Source organism: Leucoraja erinacea, chromosome 24 (assembly GCF_028641065.1).
Source record: "Leucoraja erinacea ecotype New England chromosome 24, Leri_hhj_1, whole genome shotgun sequence".
NCBI lineage: Eukaryota > Metazoa > Chordata > Chondrichthyes > Rajiformes > Rajidae > Leucoraja > Leucoraja erinaceus.
Genome location: NC_073400.1, coordinates 6421220 through 6445925, shown reverse-complemented (window position 1 = coordinate 6445925; position 24706 = coordinate 6421220). Strand labels below are relative to the sequence as shown.

At 42.7% G+C, this 24706-nt stretch overlaps 1 protein-coding gene across 2 annotated transcripts in view; it reads right to left on the bottom strand.

Moving 5' to 3' along the window:
- The window catches only part of LOC129708599 (synaptotagmin-6-like), a 232261-nt gene extending 212052 nt beyond the window's left edge, over positions 1-20209 (bottom strand). Inside the window, exon 1 of one of the 2 annotated variants that reach the window (XM_055654433.1) lies at positions 18416-20209. In XM_055654433.1, the coding sequence (XP_055510408.1) occupies positions 18416-18566 (151 nt within the window). In that variant the 5' untranslated portion in view covers positions 18567-20209. The remainder of the gene's footprint in view (positions 1-18415) is intronic. The other variant, XM_055654434.1, reaches the window with a different exon arrangement.
- Between the last annotated feature and the right edge of the window lie 4497 nt (positions 20210-24706).

The window sequence follows — 24706 nt, the reverse complement described above, 5'->3', positions numbered from 1 at the left end:
GGAGGAAAGCAAAGTTCTCGGAGAAAACCCATACAGATCACTGGGAGAACGTACAAACTCCATACAGACAGGCACCCATAGTCAGGCTCCAACCCGGAACGCTGTAAGGCAGCAACTCTACCGCTGTGTGCCAACGTGCTGCCTACACTACATTGAATGTTTTCATCAAATAATGAATAATCAGAAAAAGAGTGGCACATCCACACATTATCCCTTTGCCTCGAGGAGTATTGAAATCAGCCATAATTTGGTGGATATAAACTTTAACACAGCACAAGCCCATCACTCATGTGATGTTTTTATTCCATTTGCTTACCCTGGGTTTTTATCTGTAGTCTCGACCTGAAATTCGTATGCTTGATGAATAACTAAACTTCCTATAACCCAAAATTATATTTCCATGGCAGGGAGGCATGGTGGCACAGCAAGGAAAGTTGCTGTCTCACACTCAAATGGTCAGGGTTAGACACAGGCTTCCTATGCTGTCAGTGTGCAGTTTCAATCTTCTCCCAGTGACCACGTGGGTGTAGTTCGGGTGCTCCTGTTTCCTCCCACATCCCAGCAAAATGTGGCTTGGTAGATTAATTGGCCACAGTAAATTGTCCCGAGTATATAGGTGAGTGGTATAATCTGGCGAGGAGTTGATGGAGTTGTGGGAAGAATAAAATGTGTTAACATTAAGATTTAGAAGAATAATGGGGGACCTCATTGAAACGTACCAAATAGTGAAAGGCCTGGATAGAGTGGACGTGGAGAAGATGTTTCCACTAGGAGGACAGTCTAGGACCAGAGGACATAGCCTCAGAATTAAAGGACGTTCCTTTAGGAGGGATATGAGGAGGAATTTCTTTAGTCAGAGGGTGGTGAATTTGTGGAATTCTTTGCCACAGAAGGCTGTGGAGACCAAATCAATGGATGTTTTTAAAGCAGAGATAGATATATTCTTGATTAGTACAGGTGTCAGGGGTTATGGGGAGAAGGTAGGGGAATGGGGTTAAGAGGGAGAGATAGATCAGCCATTGTTGAATGGTGGAGTAGACTTTTGTTGGGCTGAATGGCCTAAATCTGCTCCAGTCACTTATGACCTTATGATTAGTATAAGTGGGTGGTTGACCTGTTTTTATTCTGTATCCCTCCACGACTCTGTGACCTGAAACAAGTAGATATTGGTTGAGTGGGTCAAGTATGCAATGTTGACTTGAAGGCAATGAACATGTCCAACAATGGAGAGTCCAACTTTGACCTCTAATGGTTGTACCATCAACAGGTCCTGAACGCTCAATATCCCAGGAGTCACCATTAACTGGAAACTTAATTTGACCAGTCTCATAACTAGTGTCCCCACAAAAGCAGATCAGAGACTGGCGAGAATCCTGACTACCCCCTAAAGTCTTTACCCCATTTCCCCTTTCATTGTCACTGGGTTTTACATTGTGGAATTCTAGACCTAATCCCTGGTGGAAGAGGTTTCAGAAGCCTGATGTGGGATTTCAAAAAGACAACTCACAGCCCCACAAGGGCAATTTGGAGTGGAAAGCAAATATTGGTCTTGCCAGTAATGCCCTTATACCAGAACCTAACTTTTATCACACTCAATTCTTCATGGAACGTTTTTAAATGTTTTGAAATTGATTTCCCATCATTAGTCAGTGATAGTGACTAAAAGATGGCCATCTGAGATTTAGGAATCATGTTATCATGATCTTGTCAAAGAACTTGATGGCCTGAGCTGTGCTGTAGTCTGGGAGCTTGGTCGAGGATATTTGTCTTCCAGACATTTATTGGACGATTCAGATTATTTGTTGAAGAAATTAACAATGGGTTGGAGCTTAGCTTTTGAGTCCCATGCATAACTCAGTGACTGAGAAATCGATGACCAACCTACAAGTGGGCTAGCTCAGTCTTCAGCTGCCAGGCAAGAAAATAATTTCATGCCTCACAACCAGCACCAAGCTCATGGTCTACAGAGGAGCAGTAGTCTTGGACAACTTACAGTGGGTGCATCAGGGAAGTATTATGAGTGTTGCTTGTGCAAAATCCTCCAAATCCATTGGCAGGGTAAGAGAACCCATGCCGGCATTCTTCCCCAGATCTATATAAAAACTCTATTTGTTCTCAACCAGGTCATGTTATCCACATGTGCAACACTGGTCTCTTGAAACAAGTATTCTTCCCCAAGTGGGATGGCACAGTGGCGCAGCGGTAGAGCTGCTGCCTTACAGTGCCAGAGACCCAGGTGCAATCATGTCCACAGTTGCTCGTTTGTATGGAATTTGTACATTCTCCCCGTGACTTGTGTGGGTTTTCTCCGAGATATTTGGTTTCCTCCCACGCTCCAAAGACCTACAGGTTTGCCGGTTGGCGTGGTATAAATATAAACATTATCCCTAGTGCATGTAGGATAGTGTTAATGTGTGGGGATCGCTGGTTGGTGCAGATTCAGTGGGCCGAAGGGCCTGTTCCTGCGCTGTATCTATAAACTAAACCAAACTGAGCTCCATCATGTCGAGCAATTTCCAGGAGACAGAGAAAATGCGTCAAAAATATCCTTAAAGTTTCCCTGAAAAAATATGACCATGACACTAACTGATGGAGATCCCTGGTTCCTGACTCCGCAAACTGGCAGGGAAGCATTTGGGAAGATACGGAGTCCTCTGAGTCTCTTCAGTGGACAAATATATCGAGGATCTACAGAAAGCAATCCACCCAGCCTTTTTGTCCGGCATCACCTACCCCACTGATGGCAGTCTGTGGACGTCATGTCTCATTACCCACCGAAGTGGAGTGGAAGTGAATCATCCTCACTCCAGAGGAACAGCCCGTGAAGAAGCAGTGTAAGAAACTGTATATTATACTCTGCTGCCTTTAGTGCATTCACATCAATGGAACGACTTTCAAAGACAGAATGCAACCTATTTGCACTTGGTGCAACTCACTGGCAATGGGTTTCTAGACACTCGCTCAATAATGCAATTAACATTGAGCAAAATCTTCAGCCTCAACTGCAGAAAATTGCTGCTCAGTTTCTCTTGAAATAATAGCAACGGATCACAACCGAATAAGTATGGGCGCATTGATCAAGGATGAGGAAACTGCGAGCATTTAAAACCAGGGCGTTCAACGTCAGCTGAAGAGGTTCAAAATAGCAGCATGCAGATTCATCTTTCTGTGCAATAGCAAACCAAAGGGCAGAACACTGCAGGACTTGCTCTTGATAAACCCCACGGTCTGCTCCACAACAGACAGTGAATTTAAATCCTCCAAGGACTCCTTAATGTATAGAACCAAGTTGTGGTATGTGTAAGAAGGAATTGCAGATGCTGGTTTAAACCGAAGATAGACACAAAATGCTGGAGTAACTCAGTGGGATAGGCAGCATCTCTAGAGAGAAGGAATGGGTGACATTTCGGATCGAGACCCAGTCTTCAAACATCTTCAGTCTGAAGAAGGCTCTCAACCCGAAACATCACCCACTCCTTCTCTCAAGATGCTGCCTGTCCCGCTGAGTTACTCCAGCATTTTGTATCTGTCTACCAAGTTGTGATATTTCTTTTAGCCTCACCAAATGATCAGCCTAGGTTTCAAAGCTACTTTGGGTATAGAAGCCTTGTGTGTCAGTAATTTCAGAAAAGGTATTCCCTGTCAAGTATTTTGTTAAAAACACGAGGGACTGCTATTTTTGATGAGAGGACAGATTGATGAAGGACACAACGATTCTCCACAAGAAATCATCTAAATAACTCAAGGCATTCGACCAAAATGACTTCATTAAAAATACTAGTTCTTCATGGCAGATTGTAATCTGTGTGCCTTGAATCAACATCAATTTCAGGAAGATTTCTGTCACTTTGCTGGTTAGCCACACAGAAAAGAGAGTTCAATATCAGCCTTCCTGTCAGCTTCAGGATGTCGGTGCGTGTGCATAATAAATACAAAGGTTTTTCGCTGCAGCTATTTAGAATTGGCATTTCGTGTTTTGAACACCCTGCTAATGACATGATTTATGATCCTGACAAGAAACTCTGCCTTGGAAAGGCAGGTAAGAGTGAAACGATGCGGAATCATGCTAGCAGTTAATACATTTCTCTCAAAGGTTTTATTTTAAATTTATATTTTTTAATTGCTTTTCTTACTCTTTCAATTTCTTCATTTTCTTTCTTGCCTAAAAATAGGATAAGAGAAGATCCATTTTTCGCACATTAAAGATGAATAGCAAAAGATTTTCGGCACATTTCACAGTGTTTGTAGACATTTCCAGTAAAATTCTATCCATTGTGAAATTGGACTGGGCACTTTAGTTTAGTTTAGTTTAGTTTATTTTGGAGATACAGCACGGAAACAGGCCCTTTGGCCCATCACGACCGTACCGACCCGCGATCCCCGCACATTAACACGATCCTACACAATAGAAAATTGACACTTATGCCAAGCGAATTAACCTACAAAGCTGTATGTCTTTGGAGTGTGGGAGGAAACTGAAGAACTCGGAGAAAACCCATGGGGTCACCGGGGCAGCGTACAAACTCCGTACAGACAGCACCCGTAGTTGGGATCGAACCCGGTTCTCAGGCGCTGCAAGTGCTGTAAGGCAGCAACTCTACCGCTGCGCCACCGTGCCGCCAAACTAATACAATTCTCCTTAACATTGCGTTGCTTCTCCATGGTATTTGTGCACAGAAGTCAAGTAGTTGGGTTTATTGTCATATGCACAAACATGGTGAAGAACAGGAACAATGAAAATCTTCCTTGCAGCAGCCTCACAGCATATAGACTCAGACAACACACATATCTGTAAATTATACATAAATTAGACCTGAATTATACATGGCAGGGGAAAGTAAAACACTGCACAAAAAAACAATGTTTAAATGCAAAACATAGTAAGAAAATAAGTCCAGGGTAGTGCAAGAGGTGGTCTACAGTATTCTTGTGCCGACATATGTTTAGGATAGTGCAGGTTGGCTCATCATGCATGTGATCAATGTAGTAAAGTAGTTACTCCTAAACCTGGTGATGTGCAATTTCAGGCTTCTACACCTGCTGCCTAATGGTAGCAATTAGAAGAGGACATTGCCCTGATGGTGGAAATCATTGATGCTAGATGCCACCCTATTGGGATGTAGGTAATTACGTTGGAGAGGCCAGTGTCTCAGATGGACTGGGCTGAGTCCAACACTCTCTGCAGCCTCTTGCATTCCTGTGTGTTGGAATTGCTATAGTGGGCCATGATGCAGCCAGTCAGGATTCTTTCTACAGTGCGCCTATAGAAATGTGTTTAGAGGCATTCGGAGACACGTCAAACCTCTTTAATCTTCTAAGAAAGGCGCTGTGACTCCTGGACCTGGGGACAGGTCATCTGTGATATTACCAGGAATTCGAAGCTGCTAACTCTCTCCACCACTGACCCGCCAATGTTCTAAACATGCAATCTAGGTTTGATTTACTCCATGGCAGATGCTGGATCACAAACCTCCAAATTTACAATGTGTTATTAACACATAAAGTAGTTCCGTGGGGATAAAAACAATGAAACCTCTGATTCAAAAGGACAGTGCCATAACATCATTTTGATAATCACTCTACATTTCATCTGCTCCACTGAAAAATCTCCTCGTGGTATGCCTACTTTGAAGAAGTTCCTCTCCTCCTCTCTGACACACAAGAAGCACAACAAGCAACAAGACAGACACCATTGTATGCAGATGCCGAGAAGTGTGTTCAGCTTCGGCTGAACAACTTTTAATCTTGTGTGTGGACTCGATAAGAAGAAGACCTTCCCCTCAACGACCAATGAAAAATTCGACATTTCCTTGATCAATGTCTGCTTTGATCTGTCATTTTCACACCTTACCCTTCCATATCTCTAGTCTCCCTCAACCATTACCCTCAGTCTGAAGAAGGGTCTCGACCCGAAATGTCACCCATTCCTTCTCTCCAGTGATGCTGTCTGCCCTGTTGAGTTACGCCAACATGTTGTGTCTACCTTCGGTGTAAACCAGCATCTGCAGTTCCTCCCTACATTCCTTCAGCTGAGCTCTTTTCATGGTGATGGTAGTCAACTACAATATGTTGGGATCATTTCAATTTCTGACTGTGGTTGCCTCCAGCTCATTCCTTGGCCTTTCTGGGTCACACACAAACTCTCTCCTAATAATTGCAGTGTTCTGAAGCACTTTAATATCAAAACAATGATCTCAAGGGAACGCACTGCACTAAAAATTAAATACAATTCCATATTAACAGATTATTCACAGGCAACACGGTGGGAGGTAATGTTCAGGTGCTTTGATTACAAGGCTTATGGACCTCTAGATTTGCCCACTTTTCCAACATATTTTAGGTTTGTTTAGAGATACATCTTAAAAACAGGCCATTCAGCAACCAATTTGGCCAATCAAGTCTACTCTGCCATTCAATCATGGCTTATCTATCTTTCCCTCCCAATCCCATTCTCCTGCCTTCTCCCCATAGCCCCTGACACCCATAATAATCAATAATCTATCTATCTCTGCCTTAAAAGTATCCATTGACTTGGTCTCCACAACCTTCAGTGGAAAAAAAATCACCACACCCTGTCTAAAGAAATTCCCAAAGGAACATCCTACAATTTTGAGGCCATGTACTCTGGTCCTAGACTCATCCACTAGTGGAAACATCCTCTCCTCATCCATTATCCAAGCCTTTCAATATTCGGTAAATTTCAATGAAATATCCCCTCATCCCTTTAAACTCCAGCGAGTATCAAACGCTCATCATGTGTTCTTGATTAATTTGCAAAGAGTATCAGTAAGCTGAACACTTAATTTACAGATTTCACTGCTATGATTTCCGAGGTCTCAGCTGCATAGTGTGAGCATGGAAGTTGCCCAGCAGAAAGGAATGAGCACTTCAGCTCCATATTAACCAATGATGAGAATAGCCAAAGAGATTGGGTCACACAGGGTCAAAACAGCCCTCAGATTTTAAACTATTTGATTTACAAAAGTAAATCATATTCTATCTTGTATTTCAGCACTGCAGTAGAAAGAAGGCATTTTATGCTGCAGTCGTGATAGAACTCTCAGCAGAATGGGATCACACAAACATCGCAGAACAACCTGCAGCATACTGAAGACACAGGGTGCTGGAGTAACTCACTGGTTCAGGCAGCATCTCTGGAGAACAACGATAGATGACGCTTCGGGTCGGGACCCTTCTTTAAACTTCAGACAGAAGAGTCCCGACCCGAAATGTCACCTATCTAATGTTCTCCAGAGATGCTGCCTGACCCGCTGGGTGACTCAGCTGAGACACTCTGTGTCTTCTTTTGTAAACCAGCATCACCACTTCCTTGTTTCTACAGCTAATACATTAATGCTTTTGAGTAAGCATCGGGCTTCATACAGGAACACTCCTATTCATTCAGCACCATGTAGTCACTTGGGAAACGATTGATTTTGTGAAGCTTATTTTGCACCATCTTCTGTAAAATAAAATTATGCAGCATAACTCAGGAGACTGTTAAAGACATTTAGCGCTACAGGCAGAAACATGGTCCAGGTATATTAGAGTTTATTAGGGAAGAAAGAACTGAATTATCCTTAATAATTATGGAAGTATTAATGTTGCAAGAATTACAATCTGAGCTACTTCAACCCTGCTCTTTCAATTTGTCATTAATATTCTTAAAATATCATAATCATAATCATATATGTCATAGCACGGAGCACTTGTGTCCACCTCCCAGTCTCTGTACAACAGTATATACAATATTTGACTAAGGTTTGTAATTCTGAGAACTAATATACTCAAGTGCCACTCTCATACAACCATTGTGAGGACGATCTGATTTGATTAAAAAAATAATTGCAAAATATATATTTTCTTCACACACACGCGCACACACACGCACGCACACACAAACACATATACATATATATGTATGATGAGTCCATCAGGTAAATCCGCTTCTCCCCCATCGGCGTCAACTACCCCATGCTGCTTCAGGAAAGCAACCAACATAATATTATATATATATATGTAAGATCATAAGGTAATATAAGGTCATAAGGTCAAAAGTGATAGGAGTCTACGATGCCATTCAATCATGACTGATCTATCTCTCCCTCCCAATCCCATTCTCCTTTCGCTATAAAGCTTTCTATTTCTGCTCTGCCTTCCAATATAATGATGGCTGTTTTCACAACTTTAAAGGGCCTTTCCCACTCGGGCGTTATTTGCGGGTCATTGACATGACATAATTTACACGTCACGATGCACAACGCGACATCTTTAGTGCGCATGCCGTGCATTACTCGCACATGGCACGTGGTGAGATGTGGTGGCGTAGGAAGTGACGCGCGGTCACGCGTGGCGCCGCAAGATTTTGGGATTAACAAAATCTTCACGCGTCACCTGCGTGACGTGCAAATGACGCCCAAGTGGGACAGGCCCTTAACTCATTCTTCACTCAATCCCTAAATCCTTCAATCTCTTGGGAATCCAAAAATCCTAAGGTCTACAACTCAGTCACTAAGTGTCTGTTGGCTATTGAGGTAGAAAATTCCAATATTTCACGAACCTGAGAGTAAAAATAAATCTGCACATCTCAGAGTGCAAATGGATACCACCAATCCCCCAAAGTAATGCTGCCTAATATTTAGCACAGCCCTGAAAATCATTCAAGGGATGAAATCTGCTCTTTCTAAAGTCCAGCGTACAGACTACTTTAATTTAGGTCAAAGATACAGTGCGGAAACAGGCCCTTCGGCCCACAGAGTCTGCACCAACCAGCGATCCACGCACATTAACACTATCCTACACACATTAAGGACAAATTCCATTTATATTAATCCAATTAACCCACAAACCTGTACGTCTTTGGAGTGTGGGAGGGTCTTTGGCGCTGTAAGCCAATAGCTCTACTGCTACTGTCCTATTGAAGGACAAATGTGCAGGTCTATAATTAAGATTCCACTAATATTACAATAAAAATAAGCTAAATAATAAAAAGTGCTCTGTAGCAATATTATAATCCTATGGTAAATATTAGTCTTGAAACAGTCAATACATCCAATTTCTGAATGATATATTCAAACAAAGGTCAATTTCATTAATGATGTACTATCATGATCAAATCCCTTGACAAGTGAAATGACTTGTCTAAAATGACTAATCCTACTCAATCTCAATTTATGGATAAATATCACCAACAACTTGTCCTAGTGTAATCACATTACTGCTCTGGCCAAGAAAGCCCACCAACACTTCTACTTTCTCAGAAGACCAAGGATATTCGGAATGTCGCCAATAAATCTTACCTATTTCTACAGATGCACCAAAGAAAGCAAACTATCAGGATATATCACAGCTTGTCAAATGCACTGCCCAAGAAATTTAGAATTCTGCTTACTTTTACCCTTTGTGAATGAATCAAGAACACATGATGCATTGGTTCCATACTGTGCTTTAGATTCTTGTTGTATTTCCATTGCAGATCCAGCCTGTAATAAACACTGGCCACGTAACAGTGAAGGGAGTTGTATACGAGTCCGTCAGGTAAATCTGCTTCTCCCCCATCGGTTCCATCTACCCCATGCTGCTTCAGGAAAGCAACCAACATAATCAGTCTGAAGAAGGGTTTTGGCACGAAACGTCACCTATTTCCTTCGCTCCATAGATGCTGCTGCACCCGCTGAGTTTCTCCAGCAATTTTGTGTACCAACATAATCAAAAACTACTTACACCCTAGCAAGTCCCTATTCTTCCCACTCCTGTTGGGAGGAAGATACAAAAGCTTCAATACACATACATTCACATTCAGAAACAGCTTCTCCTCTTCTGTTCTCAGGCTAGTGAACATACCTCTCTTAAGCTAAGGGTGTAATCTTAATCACTCACATACTGGCCCTTGCCCATTTTATTTATCTGCACTCCTTCTGTAGCTGTAACACTATATTATGCACTCTGTTTATTTCTTTCCTTAGCACTATCTGTTGTGCATGCATATCGCTGACTCGACTGGAAGGCATGCACTGTATCTCAGTTCATGTGCCAATAATTAACTGACCCCAATGCCAACAGGGCAACCATTCATTCCAGGAATCAATCTAGTAAACATATGATGCGCCACTTCTAAAGTGCATTCTTCCTTTGAGGCAGGAAATAAAAATGCACATAGTTCTTCAGTTTTGGTCTCATCAACACAGCTATAAAAAAAACTTACACTTGGACACTAACCTCCTTTCAATAAATGTCAAAAACTACTTGACTTCCTAATTGCACCCTGTCCCTTGATGGTAATTTACATGCACTGTTATCTATCTAGGTCATGCTGAAAACTAACGTTCATCTGCTTCAAAATCTAAATACTGCAGACAGTGGAAAGCTTAAATATGAGAAGCAGGTACTGGCAATAACCAGCATGTCATGCAGGATCTGTGGGGAAAGAAGCTGTCTACTGGGTCAGATCTATGATTTTTCTTCAGTACTGAAAGAAAAAGAGGAAGTAGTATGTGGCAGGAATGGAGGGATGAACAAAGTGAAGGCCTATGAGGGGGAGAGTTTTGTCCATGCACCATCATCCTTTTGCTTGCCTGCATCTCACCTATCTTTTCTTTATCACAAACTACTACATTACTTTCTATGCATCTAAAACTTGGATGAAAACGGAACCACTTGTGTGCAGTCAAAGGGTCCAAGTAGGTTGAATGATATTCAAAATGTTCATATTCACTTTGGGCCTCATAAGTGACTTGGATAAAAGTTGTTTTCTTACTGTAGTCAGCCTGACTGGGGAGGATTCAAGTAAAGAATTCAAGCAAGGTCAGCATAAATATGCAAGGCCACGCCATATTTGAGATGAAATCGGCAATTGATGAGGGAGACCTTCATTTTCACAGCTAACCCCATTAATTTCTTTGTCCTTTGGAAAGTAGCGTGACATATTTATTATTATTCAGCCTCAATCACCATACAACCATGGATCTGTAATACTGATTAGACAATACCCAGAGGACTCAGAGTTAATGTGAATCAAAATTAATATGAATGACTACGCATTCCAAAAATGTAGAAGCAAGTAGCTTCATTGGTAACTTCCAAAAGCAATTGGGCTATTAAAAAAAAATGAAATTGTTGCATTCCAACATTGCAAAGGGAGATTGTTATTAATCTTTCAACAAATTTGCAGAAGCACAAATTGTTGACAACTTTTCCTCTGTCCATATTTAATGAATTGGAATTATAGGAGTAACCTACTTCTGAAAAATGCATTCAACCTGACGACCTCAGGGCAGCACTGTGACACAATGGTAGAGTTAACCATATAACCATATAACATATATAACCATATAACCATATAACAATTACAGCACGGAAACAGGCCATCTCGACCCTTCTAGTCCGTGCCGAACACATAATCTCCCCTAGTCCCATATACCTGCGCTCAGACCATAACACTCCATTCCCTTCCCATCCATATAACTATCCAATTTATTTTTAAATGATAAAAACGAACCTGCCTCCACCACCTTCACTGGAAGCTCATTCCACACAGCTACCACTCTCTGAGTAAAGAAGTTCCCCCTCATGTTACCCCTAAACTTCAGTCCCTTAATTCTCATGTCATGTCCCCTTGTTTGAATCTTCCCTACTCTTAGTGGGAAAAGCTTTTCCACGTCAACTCTGTCTATCCCTCTCATCATTTTAAAAACCACTATCAAGTCCCCCCTTAACCTTCTGCGCTCCAAAGAATAAAGCCCTAACTTGTTCAACCTTTCTCTGTAACTTAGTTGTTGAAACCCAGGCAACATTCTAGTAAACCTCCTCTGTACTCTCTCTATTTTGTTGACATCCTTCCTATGATTAGGCGACCAAAATTGTACACCATACTCCAGAATTGGCCTCACCAATGCCTTGTACAATTTTAACATTACATCCCAACTTCTATACTCAATGCTCTGATTTATAAAGGCCAGCACACCAAAAGCTTTCTTTACCACCATATCTACATGAGATTCCACTTTCAGGGAACTGTGCACAGTTATTCCCAGATCCCTCTGTTCACTGTAAGTTGCTGCCTTACAGCGCTTGCAGCACCAGAGCCGGGGTTCCAATCCAGACTGCGTGTGCTGTCTGGATGGAGTGTGTACACTCTCCCTGTGACCGAGAGGGTTTTCTCCAAGATCTTTGATTTCCTCCCACATTCCAAAGATGTACAGCTTTGTAGGTTAATTGGCTTGGTATAAGCGTAAATTGTCCCTAGTACGCGGTGATTGCTGTTTGGCATGGACTAGGTGGGCCAAAGGGCCTGTTTCTGCGCTGTATCTCTAAACCAAACTAAACTAAACCTGCTGCAAAAGTTTGTTGACCATTATCATCAGGCACACATTAATTCCTTAATGGAATTGATTATTTCTACGGTAAGTGAATTTCGATGCAATATTTTACATGTGAAAAGAGACATGCATTTCCTGTGCTTGGTATCAGATCTTTTATCAACATTGCTTTCAATTCCTGACTTACTGGGACAGTTTTCAAGTTCTGTAAGAGCTGGTAGGAAAACAAATGTGCAAGTCATAGTCATAGACTCATACAATGTGGAAACAGGCCCTTCAGCCCAACCTGCCCACACCAACCAACATAACTCATCCACACTAGTCCTATTTGCCTGCATTTGGCCCATATCCCTCTAGGCCTGCCCTATCCGTGTACCTAATTACTATGTAAACATTGCAATAGTCCCTGCTTCAACTACTTCCTCTGGCAGCTCATCCCAGACACCCATAACCCTCTGCGTGAAAGAGTTACCAATCAGATTCTGATCAATTATTTTCCCCTTCTCCTTAAACGTATGCCCTCTGGTTCTCGACTCATCTACTCTGGGCATCAACCCGATCTATTCCTCCCATGATTTTATTCCCCTCATCCTCTTGTACTCCAGGTAATAGAGTCCCAGCCTGCTGAACCACTCCCTATAGCTCAGACCCTCGAGTCCTGGCAACATCCTTGTAAATCTTTTCTGCACCCTTTCCAACTTGACAAAATTTTTCCTATTGTTCGGTGCCCAGAACTGAACACAATACTCTAAATGCGGCCTCACCAACGTCTTATATAACGGCAACTCACAACTTCTCTCACTCAACTCCACAGTCAAAAAGGCACAACAGAGGATGTACTTCCTACGGCAGCTGAGGAAGCACAATCTGCCACAGGCAATGATGGTCCAATTCTACACGGCCATCGTAGAGTCTGTTCTCACCTTCTCAATCATGGTCTGGTTTGGCTCAGCCACCAAGCACAACACCTGGAGGCTGCAGCGAATCGGCCGATCAGCAGAGAAGGTTATTGGCTGCAACCTTCCCTCCATTGACGAACTGTACACTGCAAGGTCCAGGAAGCGAGCGGGCAAGATCATCTCTGACCCCACTCATCCTGGCCACAAACTCTTTGAATCACTTCCCTCTAGAAAGCGAATCTGGATTGTCAAAGCTGCCACAGCCAGAAATAAAAACAGTTTTTATCCATGAGTATTTAAGAGGGAACTGCAGATGCTGGAGAATCGAAGGTTACACAAAAAAGCTGGAGAAACTCTCCAGCTTTTTTGTGTAACCTTTATCCATGAGTAGTTGCTCTACTCAACAGCCAAAAATCTGTAGCCTCCCTTTGATGTGGTATTTTGTTGGTTCACATGCTTGATCAATGGTGTTTTATCATTAATGTTTTATTATTATTAATGTTTAGTGTTTTCTGAGTCACTGTATTTGTATGTCATGTTGTTACTTGTGGGTGGAGCACCAAGGCAAATTCCTTGTATGTGAATACTTGACCAATAAACTTACTTACTTCTACACTCAATACTTTGACTGATGAAGGCCAATGTGCCAAAAGCCTTTTTTGAGCACCTCATCTACCTGTGATGCCTCCTTCAAGGAACAATGTATTATGTCCCTGCACTCCAATATCCTTCTGTTTTTATAAAACTTCCCAGAGCCCTTCAATTCATTGTGTAAGCCCTGCCCATGTTAGACTTTTCAAAGTGCCACACCTCACACTTCTCTGTATTAAATTCCATTAACCATTCCTCAGCCTACCTGGCAACTGATCGAGATCCTGCCACAATTTTTGACAACTATCATTATCTGCAATACCACCCACTTTTGTATCATCAGAAAACTTGCTAATCATGCCATGTACATTTTCATCCAAATCATTGATATAGATGGCAAACAGTAATGGGTCCAGCACCGAATCCTGAGGCACATCACTAGTCACATGCGTCCAACCAGGAGGCAACCTTCCATCAACACACTCTCCATGAAGCCAATTTTCTATCCATTCAGCTATGTCTCCTTGGTTCCCATGTGAACTAACCTTTCAGAGCAGTCAACCATACTGAACCTTGTCAAATGCTTTGCTGAAATCCATATATACATCATTTTTGCCCTCATCAACATTTTTGGTCACACCTTCAAAAAACTCAATCAGATTCACGAGACTCGACCTCCCATGTACAAAACCATGCTGACTAACAATAATTAGCCCTTTTCCATCTAAATCCATGTATATCCTATCCCTCAGAATTCTCTCTAGTATCTTTCCAATCACACATGTTAAGCTCACTGGCCTACTGGCCTACAGTTTCCAGCCCTTTACCTGCAGCCGTTCTTGGACAGAGCCACAACATTTGCCTAGATAAATCACTGTTCTGGCCCTTTCTCTGACACTATTCTTGTTTGAAATCTTTTACAGTTTTACAGTTTTCACTTCCTCTTAATGATCACCAATTTAAAATATTTAGGAAATTTAAAAAAACTATATTCCTCTCTTCCTTGCTGTTGCCTGGCCTGGTGAATATTCCCCAGCTATAATTTTTAGATTACCATCATTTGCAGCATTTTGCCTTTGTGTTTGATTAGATTATTGATTTATCTGCAAAATCCATAATGTACCATCCAGAACTGGGCCCCATTTTAAATAATGAATGGATTGTTCTGGAGAACCCACACCAATGTGTAAAACCATAAACTACATGTCAGACAAAAATGTAATTTTGCCCAAATTTGATATTCAATAGATATATCCATTATTCTAATCAAGTTCAAGTTCAAGTGAGTTGTCATGTGTCCCTGATAGGGCACTGACATTCTTGCTTTGCTTCAGCACACAGAACATAGTAGGCATTTACTACAAAACAGATCAGTGTGTCCATATACCATAATATAAAGATATACACACATGAATAAATAAACTGATAAAGTGCAAATAACAGATAATGGGCTATTAATAATCAGAGTTTTGTCTGAGCCAGGTTTAATAACCTGATGCTGTGGGGAAGTAGCTATTCCTGAACCTGGTTGTTGCAGTCTTCAGGCTGCAAATCCAGACGAAGTATTATGATCTAAAGATCGGAACCGTTTTACCATCCTTGTAGAACTCCAAATATAAAAGAAACAAAGCAAGTTTTTAATCCACCTAAGTCTGAAATGAACTTGAGTAGGATAAAAATAGTTGTAAAGTATGTTATTAGCAGCATTAGGGTGGAGTCATTATTCAGGAGGATGTGTGCATTACTGCTGGGTCAGAACCAAATTGGGAGATGTGGTTTCCATCAATGTCTGGAATTAGATGTAGGTCCAACCAACATCTCATTTGGTCTTCAGATCTCTCCACCCCACCCAGGATCAAACATGGCAGTCTTGCTAATTCAACTGGCATTAATACAATGGGTGAGATGGAGAATCATTCCACCGTAAACAGCGCCCACAGCCTCTGTCACTTCTCTACAAACACAAGCCCAATGCGTTCTGAGTGCAATATAGCGAGGTTCGCCAGGACAACCGGTTGGCTCGGCGGAGATGTTAATCTCTCAACATGCGCCCGGCAGTTATTACTTAACTCGTTGAGGCTTGTGCATGGCGCACAAGAACAATTCCATGCCAACCCTTGCGGCGAAGCTACTCAATGCTAAAATCAAAACTACATTCAGAAGCGTGGAGATATTCGAGCGAATCCGACACGGCTGCTTATGTCCTGACACCCACCGTTCGCGGCAGAATGGAACAATTAAAAAAAGAACTGGTAGTATTTCGGAACCCTTGCATCAGATCCACAGATTTGAGGGAATTGCTGCCCTGGTGGCTATTTATTATTTAACACTGAAAAGAAAGCGGAGCGAAAAATTCCCCGAAACATTTATCAGTTATAGTAATTCCCATCTGATGTGGGCCCGGCCTCCGTTAGGCAAGTGGCCGCTTATATTGTGAACAATTCATGTTGCCCTCTGGTAGAGTGAGTTTCAGCATCTGGCGAGGCTCCCACCCGAATCCAGGTTGGGTGATAATGTCATTTAACCTAAATATTCAACTTCTCTTTAAACCAAGATGTGATAACGTGTGTAGAAAGGAACTGCAGATGCTGGTTTGTTTCAAAGACAAAACATGCTGGAGTAACTCGGCATCTCTGGAGAAAAGGAAGAGGTGACGTTTCAGGTCGAGACACTTCTTCAGACGTGATAAAGACTTGTCGCCGAGGGGCGGTGTGTTTGGACAGATGGGAATATAGAGAACATTCTGAATACTGCGTGCAAGGGGAATGTTAAACGCATTTAAAACGTCCGACGAGTTTCGTCGCTGCTTCCCTTGTTTTGAACGCCGCATCTCCCAGTCTGTCTGGAGATTCAAGGCTGCTAACTTCTTCAATTACGGGCAAAACACAGGCCCAGACTCCCGACGAAAGGTGGGAATAACTTGCAAACTAAATTTGAGTCACTTCAGCAAGTTACGCAACCCACGCCTCAGAAACGCCATGTTACACATTATTAGAACAAACATTGATCTTGTCCAAACATCTAAGCTGGGCAAATGTAAGGGTGGATCATAGGACAATTATGTTTGAGACTTCGATGTGAGGATTGCAATGGAATACTGACCATCAACACTCTCCCCTCTACACCCCCCCCCCCCCCCCCCCCCCCCCCCCCCATCCCATCCCATCCCTTGCCACCGCCACCCAGAGTTTTACCCAAACGCCCCCCAATCGGTGACTGAAGGTAGAAATCTGGATTTTAAGAACAAAATCCCGAGATAACTAGCACAATTGACCGGCTGGCTGTCGCGGGCTTGCTCGGGTTCGCTGTCTACGCTGAGTTTCAGCACTGGACAGTTCCACGGCACATCCGCACAGCATCATGAGGATCTCAACGCTGCCCCTCACGGCGGCAACAGCGCCGAATCACAACTAACTCGCACCCCAGGAAACTGAATGGGAATCAACAGCTGCAGGGACAACTTCACCGGGCGCAGCACTCGCACAACTTGCAAACGCAACTTCACCCCCACAACCAACTTAAACATGTCCATCGCAGCCCCGCCCGCACTCGGGAGCCCCGGTCGCGAGTAAACTTAAGCGGCATGTAGAGTACCCAAGAGTAGGGATCAAGTGAAGTCGCGCCATGGCAATACACGCAGCCGATCATCGTTGTAGCAGCAATGGACACGGAACGTGGCACGGAGATTTGGTGCTTAAAAGCCAGCTGGATCGTGAAATCACCCTGCCCACCCGCACTCTCACACTCACACCGGGTGAATATCTAAGGATCTTGTTCCAAAATGAGACCGCACCGACAATTGTGATCCTTTCCGATGCTTAAATCGGGCTTTCAATCGTTTCAATTGCTCTGTGCTAACAACATATTTTGTCTCTTTTTTTTGTTGCAAAGTCAACCCACACAGACCTACCATCTAATGCGGCTCCTCGGGTCTCGCCACAGTCTTCCTCTGAGTGGTAAATAGGAGAGCAGCAAAGGGAACTCTCTCCGCCGCAACAGACACCTCTCAAACAGAGCTGAGAGTGTAGTGCCTGGCTCCTTCCCGCTGCACCGCCAGTTTAAGTCAGCTGCTTGCTTTCTTCCTTTCTCAGATAATCGGTGCTGTGCCCTGGGTGAAACCGGCCACTGTTTCCCTCTAGTGCCAACAGGCTGCTAGAAAAACAATTTACAATCACAGGCACTGCAAACTGGCCGCGCTTCCCAGTATCATGTTGAAGAGTTTTTTTTTAAACAGCCAAATACATCTATTTACATTCCTTCCATCTGACGCTTTTTGAGACTTGGAAAGAAAATCGCATAGTATTTTGGATGCCAGCTTTATATTTTCCGAAAATAACACTTCAGTTGGATATTTCACACCCTAATATTTGTTTGTGAAGTATCATATGGACCTTATTGTTGAACGCACAACACACTTGTTGATCGTATGAACTTTTAGACTAAAAGCTTCCTGTGTTATTCGGATTTTGGCGGAGTACTGTGGGGTTTTAGTAGTTTCAGTTTAATGAGAGGCAATTCATTTGTTCCCCAAGTTTGTTGACGTGACACAACAACATTGGTTTGCATTTATGTAAAATGGCCAAATGAGGCAGGTCGCTATAACTTTACCTGACTCGGTCACACTGGGACTCTGACCCGAGGAAGTAAACACAAACTCCAAGCACTTTTCATCCTCCAGAATGTTCTTGTTACACAGTTCATTGACCAGTCCGATAGCTTTCTGACACAGGATCACATGCTCCTCCTGGTTGGCACTCATTTCTTAAAGGGCATCCTTCTCCCGGGGAAGCAGACAAGAGGCTGTGATCTGCGAGGACTCTCTCACTCCACAGTCGCCCACATCTGTACTTGCGAGAGTGAACCAAGCCATGCGAGAGCTCGCCTTTCATCCGAAGACACATTTATGTCAACGCTTAGCGGTCCAGAGGCTATTTTGTATGAGCCACTGATCTCTCTAATCCTACGAGCTCTCTGATTTGCTGGGGGGTGTTTGGAGAGATGTGATATTTGTCTTTTTTGCCGACGAGGCGTGGTCTTCCCTTCAAAAACCTCCTGAACATCCAATTTGAATTTCTCGACAAATGAAATCAAGCATCCGAAAAACGAACTTTTCATTAAATAAAACGGCAGCTGTGTTGATGTCACGATTTAGACCCAGAGTTTGATTTCTATGAATCGTGCGCGCATCTCTTTTTCGGTTGTAATACAATTATGGCCATTGGTTAATAAAGGAACAGTGACTTCATGCAGAAATACCTCAACCTGTGACAAGCTAACGATGGCGTGGCAGTATCAAGTCACAAATCATTCTTCCAAAAGCCTACACACAAAATCAGATGAATATTGCTCATCATTGCTACACGCTTCATTACTCTTGTGTGAGTCAAGACCAGTGCAATTCTTAGTGACTAAACGCCATAGAAAGATGTTCGTGAACAAGTCTGATCTCTTGGAGACTGTACCCATCCTTCACTGTTCACTCATTGATACAGCCAGAGCTGTTTAACCCACCACATACCACGCAAAACAAAGAAATAGAAACAACATGATGGAGTAACTCAGCGGGACAGGCAACACCTCTGGAGAGAAGGAATGGGTGACGTTTCGGGTCGAGACCCTTCAAAACAAAGAGTTCTACTGAATCGGCGAAGCCACTGTTAGTTTGGTTGTACTTTTAGTTGAGTTGAGTTTAGTTTAGAGATACAGCGTGGAAACAGGCCCTTCGGCCCACCGAGTCCGCGCCGACCAGCGATCATCCGAACATTAGTTCTATCCTACACACGAGGATATCTTACATAAGCCAATTAACCGACACACCTGTAAGTCTCTGGAGCGTGGCACTGGGAGAAACCCCACGCGGTCACAGAGAGAACGTAAACGCTCCACGCACACAGCACCAGTAGTCAGTATCGAACCCGGGTCTCTGGAGCTGTAAGGCAGCACTGTGTCGCCCATCTTTCAACCAATCTCCGGAAACTTAATTTTTTTTTAAAGAAACCCCATCTGCCAGAAGTATTATATATCGCTGTACCATTATTTGGAATTTTTTAACTAATTTAATTTTACTGCACATTCAGATAAAAATCTGTCGCCCGGCACAGTTTAATTGTTTAATTATGCAGTTTGCCCTCTTTTAGATAATTTGTTCGGATCTGTCCTTTTTCCAGTTTACTGCGTGGGTTCATTTATCAACACACTCAAAGCACTTTTAATAAAATGTTATGGACGTTAATTTTATTTTCTGCGTTTCATTAACTGTCCCAGCAGTTTGGAGGATGGCAGGAGATGATGTACAGACATGGAGCACGGGCACAGGCCTTTGGCCCAAGCAGTGTGCGCCCAGCATCTGTATTCAGTCATCCTACATTCATCCATTTTTATTGTCCCTACATTCGCATCAACCATCTCCCGTATCCAAATCTTACCGCTCACCCACACTATCAGGTCATTTACAGTGGAAAGCTTTTGCTGCGTGCTATCCAGTCAGCAGAAAGACAATACATGATTACAATTGAACTTCTCCTTCTCCTCCTTCTTCTCCTCCTTCTTCTCATCCTTCTTCTCCTTCTACTTCTTCTTCTTCTTCTTCTTCTCCTTCTCCTTCTCCTCCTAAAGTTGTAGGACAACTTGTTTTATTTGATCTTATTTGATTGTGCATGCCTGGTTGATTGCATTGTCAAAACAGGGTGGACCACGTGAAGGTTGCAATCTTCCACCCCATTACAATTGAACCATTTACAGTGCATGGATACATGACAAAGGAATAACGTTTAGTGCAAGGTAATGCCAGCAAAGTCCGATCAAGGATAGTCTGAGGATCACCAAAGTGGTAGATAGTCGTTCAGCACTGCTCACTAGTTATGGTAGGATGATTCAGTTGCCTGATAACAGCTGGGTAACTGTCCCTGAATCTGGAGGTGTGCGATTTCACACTTCTATCCCTTATGCCCGATGGGAGAGGGGAGAAGAGGGAGTGGCCAGGGTGCAACTCGTCATTGATTACGCTGCTGGCAATAGAAGTGTTGGTTTGTGTGATGGTCTTGGCTGCGTCCACAATTCACTGCAATTTCTTGCGGTCTTGGATGGAGCTGTTCCCAAACTAAGCTGTGATGCATCCTGATAAAATGCTTTCTATTGGGATGCCCTTTGGATGTCGCAAGGGACGAGAGGGGAACCCATGTTGTGACGGAGAACATGCAAACTCCACAGACAGCAGCCTAGGTCAGCATTGAAGCTGGGTCTTTAATGCTGATCTCTGACAAATGTAACTCCACTGTTTAAGAAAGAAGGGAGGGATATCACAGGGAACGCTATAGTCTATAATGAATGATTTAATAAAATAATAATTTTCAAAACCCTTCATATTTACGTATCAGGTTCCTTCGCAGCCTCCTACGCTCCAAGTAATCTAGTCTCTCCAACCTCTCCTCATAAATGAAATGTTCCACCTGAGATAATATCCTGGTGCATTTCCTCCACCCCCTCCCCAGCACTACCACATTCTTTCTCTTGTGCGGTGATCCAAATTGCATGCAGTACTGCAGCTGAGATCAGACAATCTGCTGGAGTTCTTTGAGGATGTGACTGATAGAATACATAAGAAGGGACTTGTGCAAAAGGGGTATTTATATTTTCAGATAGATTTTAATAGGAGCCCATGGAGGAGGTTGATCAACAAAAGTACAATAGATCATCTGAAGTGGCAGTAATATGACATACACTGAGAGATATTTAACAGTCAGAAAACAAAGATTTGGAATGAGTGCATCTCTCTCAAGTTGGTCGGCTGTGACTAATGGGCCAACAAGGGAATCAGACCCTGAGCCCAGCTATTCATAATCTATAACGTTATCAATGATTTGGTATAAATCAGGGGACTCAGTGTCATACTTGCAAGTGTGCTGACAATGCAAAACTAAATGGTTTGCGAGGAGTCAGGAGGAAGTAAAGAGGCTGCTGAGGGGATATAGATGAACTCAGCCAAAGGGTGAAAATGTGGCTAATGGCAGCAAATGTGAAGTGATCCACATTAGTGCACAAGACACAAGGGTGGAGTATTTGTCAGGTGGTGATAGATTGGGTAGTGTTGATTTTCAAAGAGAGCTAATGATGTCGTACACATAAGGAACCAAAGGCAATCAAATTGCAGGTGAAAGCCAGTAATTAGGGAATTACTAGTTTCACCTGGCCTGTCCATCTTTATTTTAAGAGGATTTGAATTCAATAATAAAGATGTCTTACTGCAATTATGGAGCAGCAAAGTTGCTGACTTCCAGCTGCTTCTCTCTGTGATCGCTTAGGTTTTCTCCAGGTGTTTCAGTTTCCTCCCACATTCCAAAGATGTGCAGGTTTGTAGTTAATTGGCTCCTATAAATTGTCCCCAGTGTGTAGGATGGATCTAATGTACAGGGATTGCTGGTTGGTGTAGAATCGGTGGGTCGAAAGGCTGTAACTAAACTAAATTGTACAGTGTTTTGGAGAGAATGCATTTTAAGTGCACTTAAAGAAAGATATATTTGGCATATAGTTTAAGGGATAAGATCATTACTAAATAACAGATGAGTGGAATAGGCATGTATTGACTGGACTTTAGCAGAATGAGGGCAACTCTTATTGAAATGTAAAAAGGAGATCAACATTTGGATTCCGACAGAAGTTCACCATGGCTGAGGAGTTTATAAACTGAGGTTACAGTTCCAGAGAAGGCCATATAGAACTGAAATATAATGAAATGTCTTCAATTAGTGGATGGTGAACCATTTAAATCCTCTACTTCTACTTTTGGAGGCTCAATAACTGAGTTAATTCGAAACAGAGGTTGATAGATTCACCAGACTGATTCCTGGGATGGCAGGACTTTCATATGAAGAAAGACTGGATTGACTTGGCTTGTGCTTGCTAGAATTTAGAAAATTGAGGGGGGATCTTATAGAAACTTACAAAATTCTTAAGGGGTTGGACAGGCTAGATGCAGGAAGATTGTTCCCAATGTTGGGGAAGTCCTGAACAAGGGGTCACAGTTTAAGGATAAGGGGGAAGTCTTTTAGGACCGAGATGAGAAAAACATTTTTCACACAGAGAGTGGTGAATCTCTGGAATTCACTGCCACAGAAGGTAGTTGAGGCCAGTTAATCTAACTCCCTCTTAAATATAGCCAATGAACTGGCCTCAACTACCTTCTGTGGCAGAGAATTCCAGAGATTCACCACTCTCAGTGCGAAAAATGTTTTCCTCATCTCGGTCCTAAAAGATTTCCCCCTTATCCTTAAAACTGTGACCCCCTTGTTCTGGATTTCCCCAACATCGGGGACAATCTTCCTGCATCTAGCCTGTCCAACCCCTTAAGAACCTAGTCTGAAGAAGGGTTTCCGCCCGAAACGTTACCTATCTCCTTCGCTCCATAGATGCCGCTGCACCCGCTGAGTTTCTCCAGCATTTTTGTGTACCCTTAAGAATTTTGTAAGTTTCTATAAGATCCCCCGTCGATCTTCTAAATTCTAGCGAGTACAAGCCAAGTCTATCCAGTCTTTCTTCATATGAAAGTCCTGGCATCCCAGGAATCACTGGTGAACCTTCTCTGTACTCCCTCTATGGCAAGAATGTCTTTCCTCAGATTAGGAGACCAAAACTGTATGCAATACTCCAGGTGTGGTCTCACCAATACCCTGTACAACTGCAGTAGAACATCCCTGCTCCTGTACTCAAATCCTTTTGCTATGAATGCTAACATACCATTCGCTTTCTTCACTGCCTGCTGCACCTGCCTGCCTACTTTTAATAACTGGTGTACCATGACACCCTGGTCTCATTGCATCTCCCCTTTTCCTAATCGGCCACCATTCAGATAATAGTCTACTTTCCTGTTTTTGCCACCAAAGTGGATAACCTCACATTTATCCACATTATACTGCATCTGCCATGCATTTGCCCACTCACCCAGCTTATCCAAGTCACCTTGCAGCCTCCTAGGATCCTCCTCACAGCTAACACTGCCCCCCAGCTTCGTGTCATCCGCAAACTTGGAGATGTTGCATTCAATTCCCTCGTCCAAATCATTAATATATATTGTAAGTAGCTGGAGTCCCAGCACTGAGCCTTGCGGTACCCCACTAGTCACTGCCTGCCATTGTGAAAAGGATCCGTTTACTCCTACTCTTTGCTTCCTGTCTGCCAGCCAGTTCTCTATCCACATCAATACTGATCCAAGAATTATCCATGATTATCTTCAGAAAGGTAAAAATGAGTGGCTTCTTAAAATGTTGCAGTCTGTCAGTCTGTGGGGCAAATGTTTTCACACACCTTACCTGGATAGAGACCCCTAGTATTAGGATCAAGGATTGATTAAGAGTCATAATATACATCCAAGTTAGGAGGTTTATGAGAATGGGGAGAAGAAGGTAGTCACTTGCTTTGAATCTTTGAGGTGATAGTGTAAATAATTACCCCTATGGTATTCACACTTCCCTTGCTTCAGATCCAAACTAAGTGCTTTTCAATGTAAGTTTGAAATTGGAACATTGATACAGTTATATCATATCTATTCATAAAATATTATCTATCTTTACTGATAGCCAGTAACCATTGACTACTAGTGATGTATTTTTTTGCTTAGGATTGTCTATACATTCAAAAATTATCTCTGCAATTCCATTGTCTGCTGCTTAGATTCCCCAATACTTGTCAAATGACCAAACAGAATCAAATGGCAGTAATATGTTACTGATAATAAATGAGCACTGTTCCAGCTGGCCCAGCTATTTCATCTTGCAGATGGACTTTATCAACCTTTCTGGAATGCCGATCATTTTAGCTATTTTACTGATTGACTGATCCTTCAATTCCACCTTGCCATTTCCAATTCTAAACATTCTGAAGTTCTGCTGAAGTTCTTCACTCTAA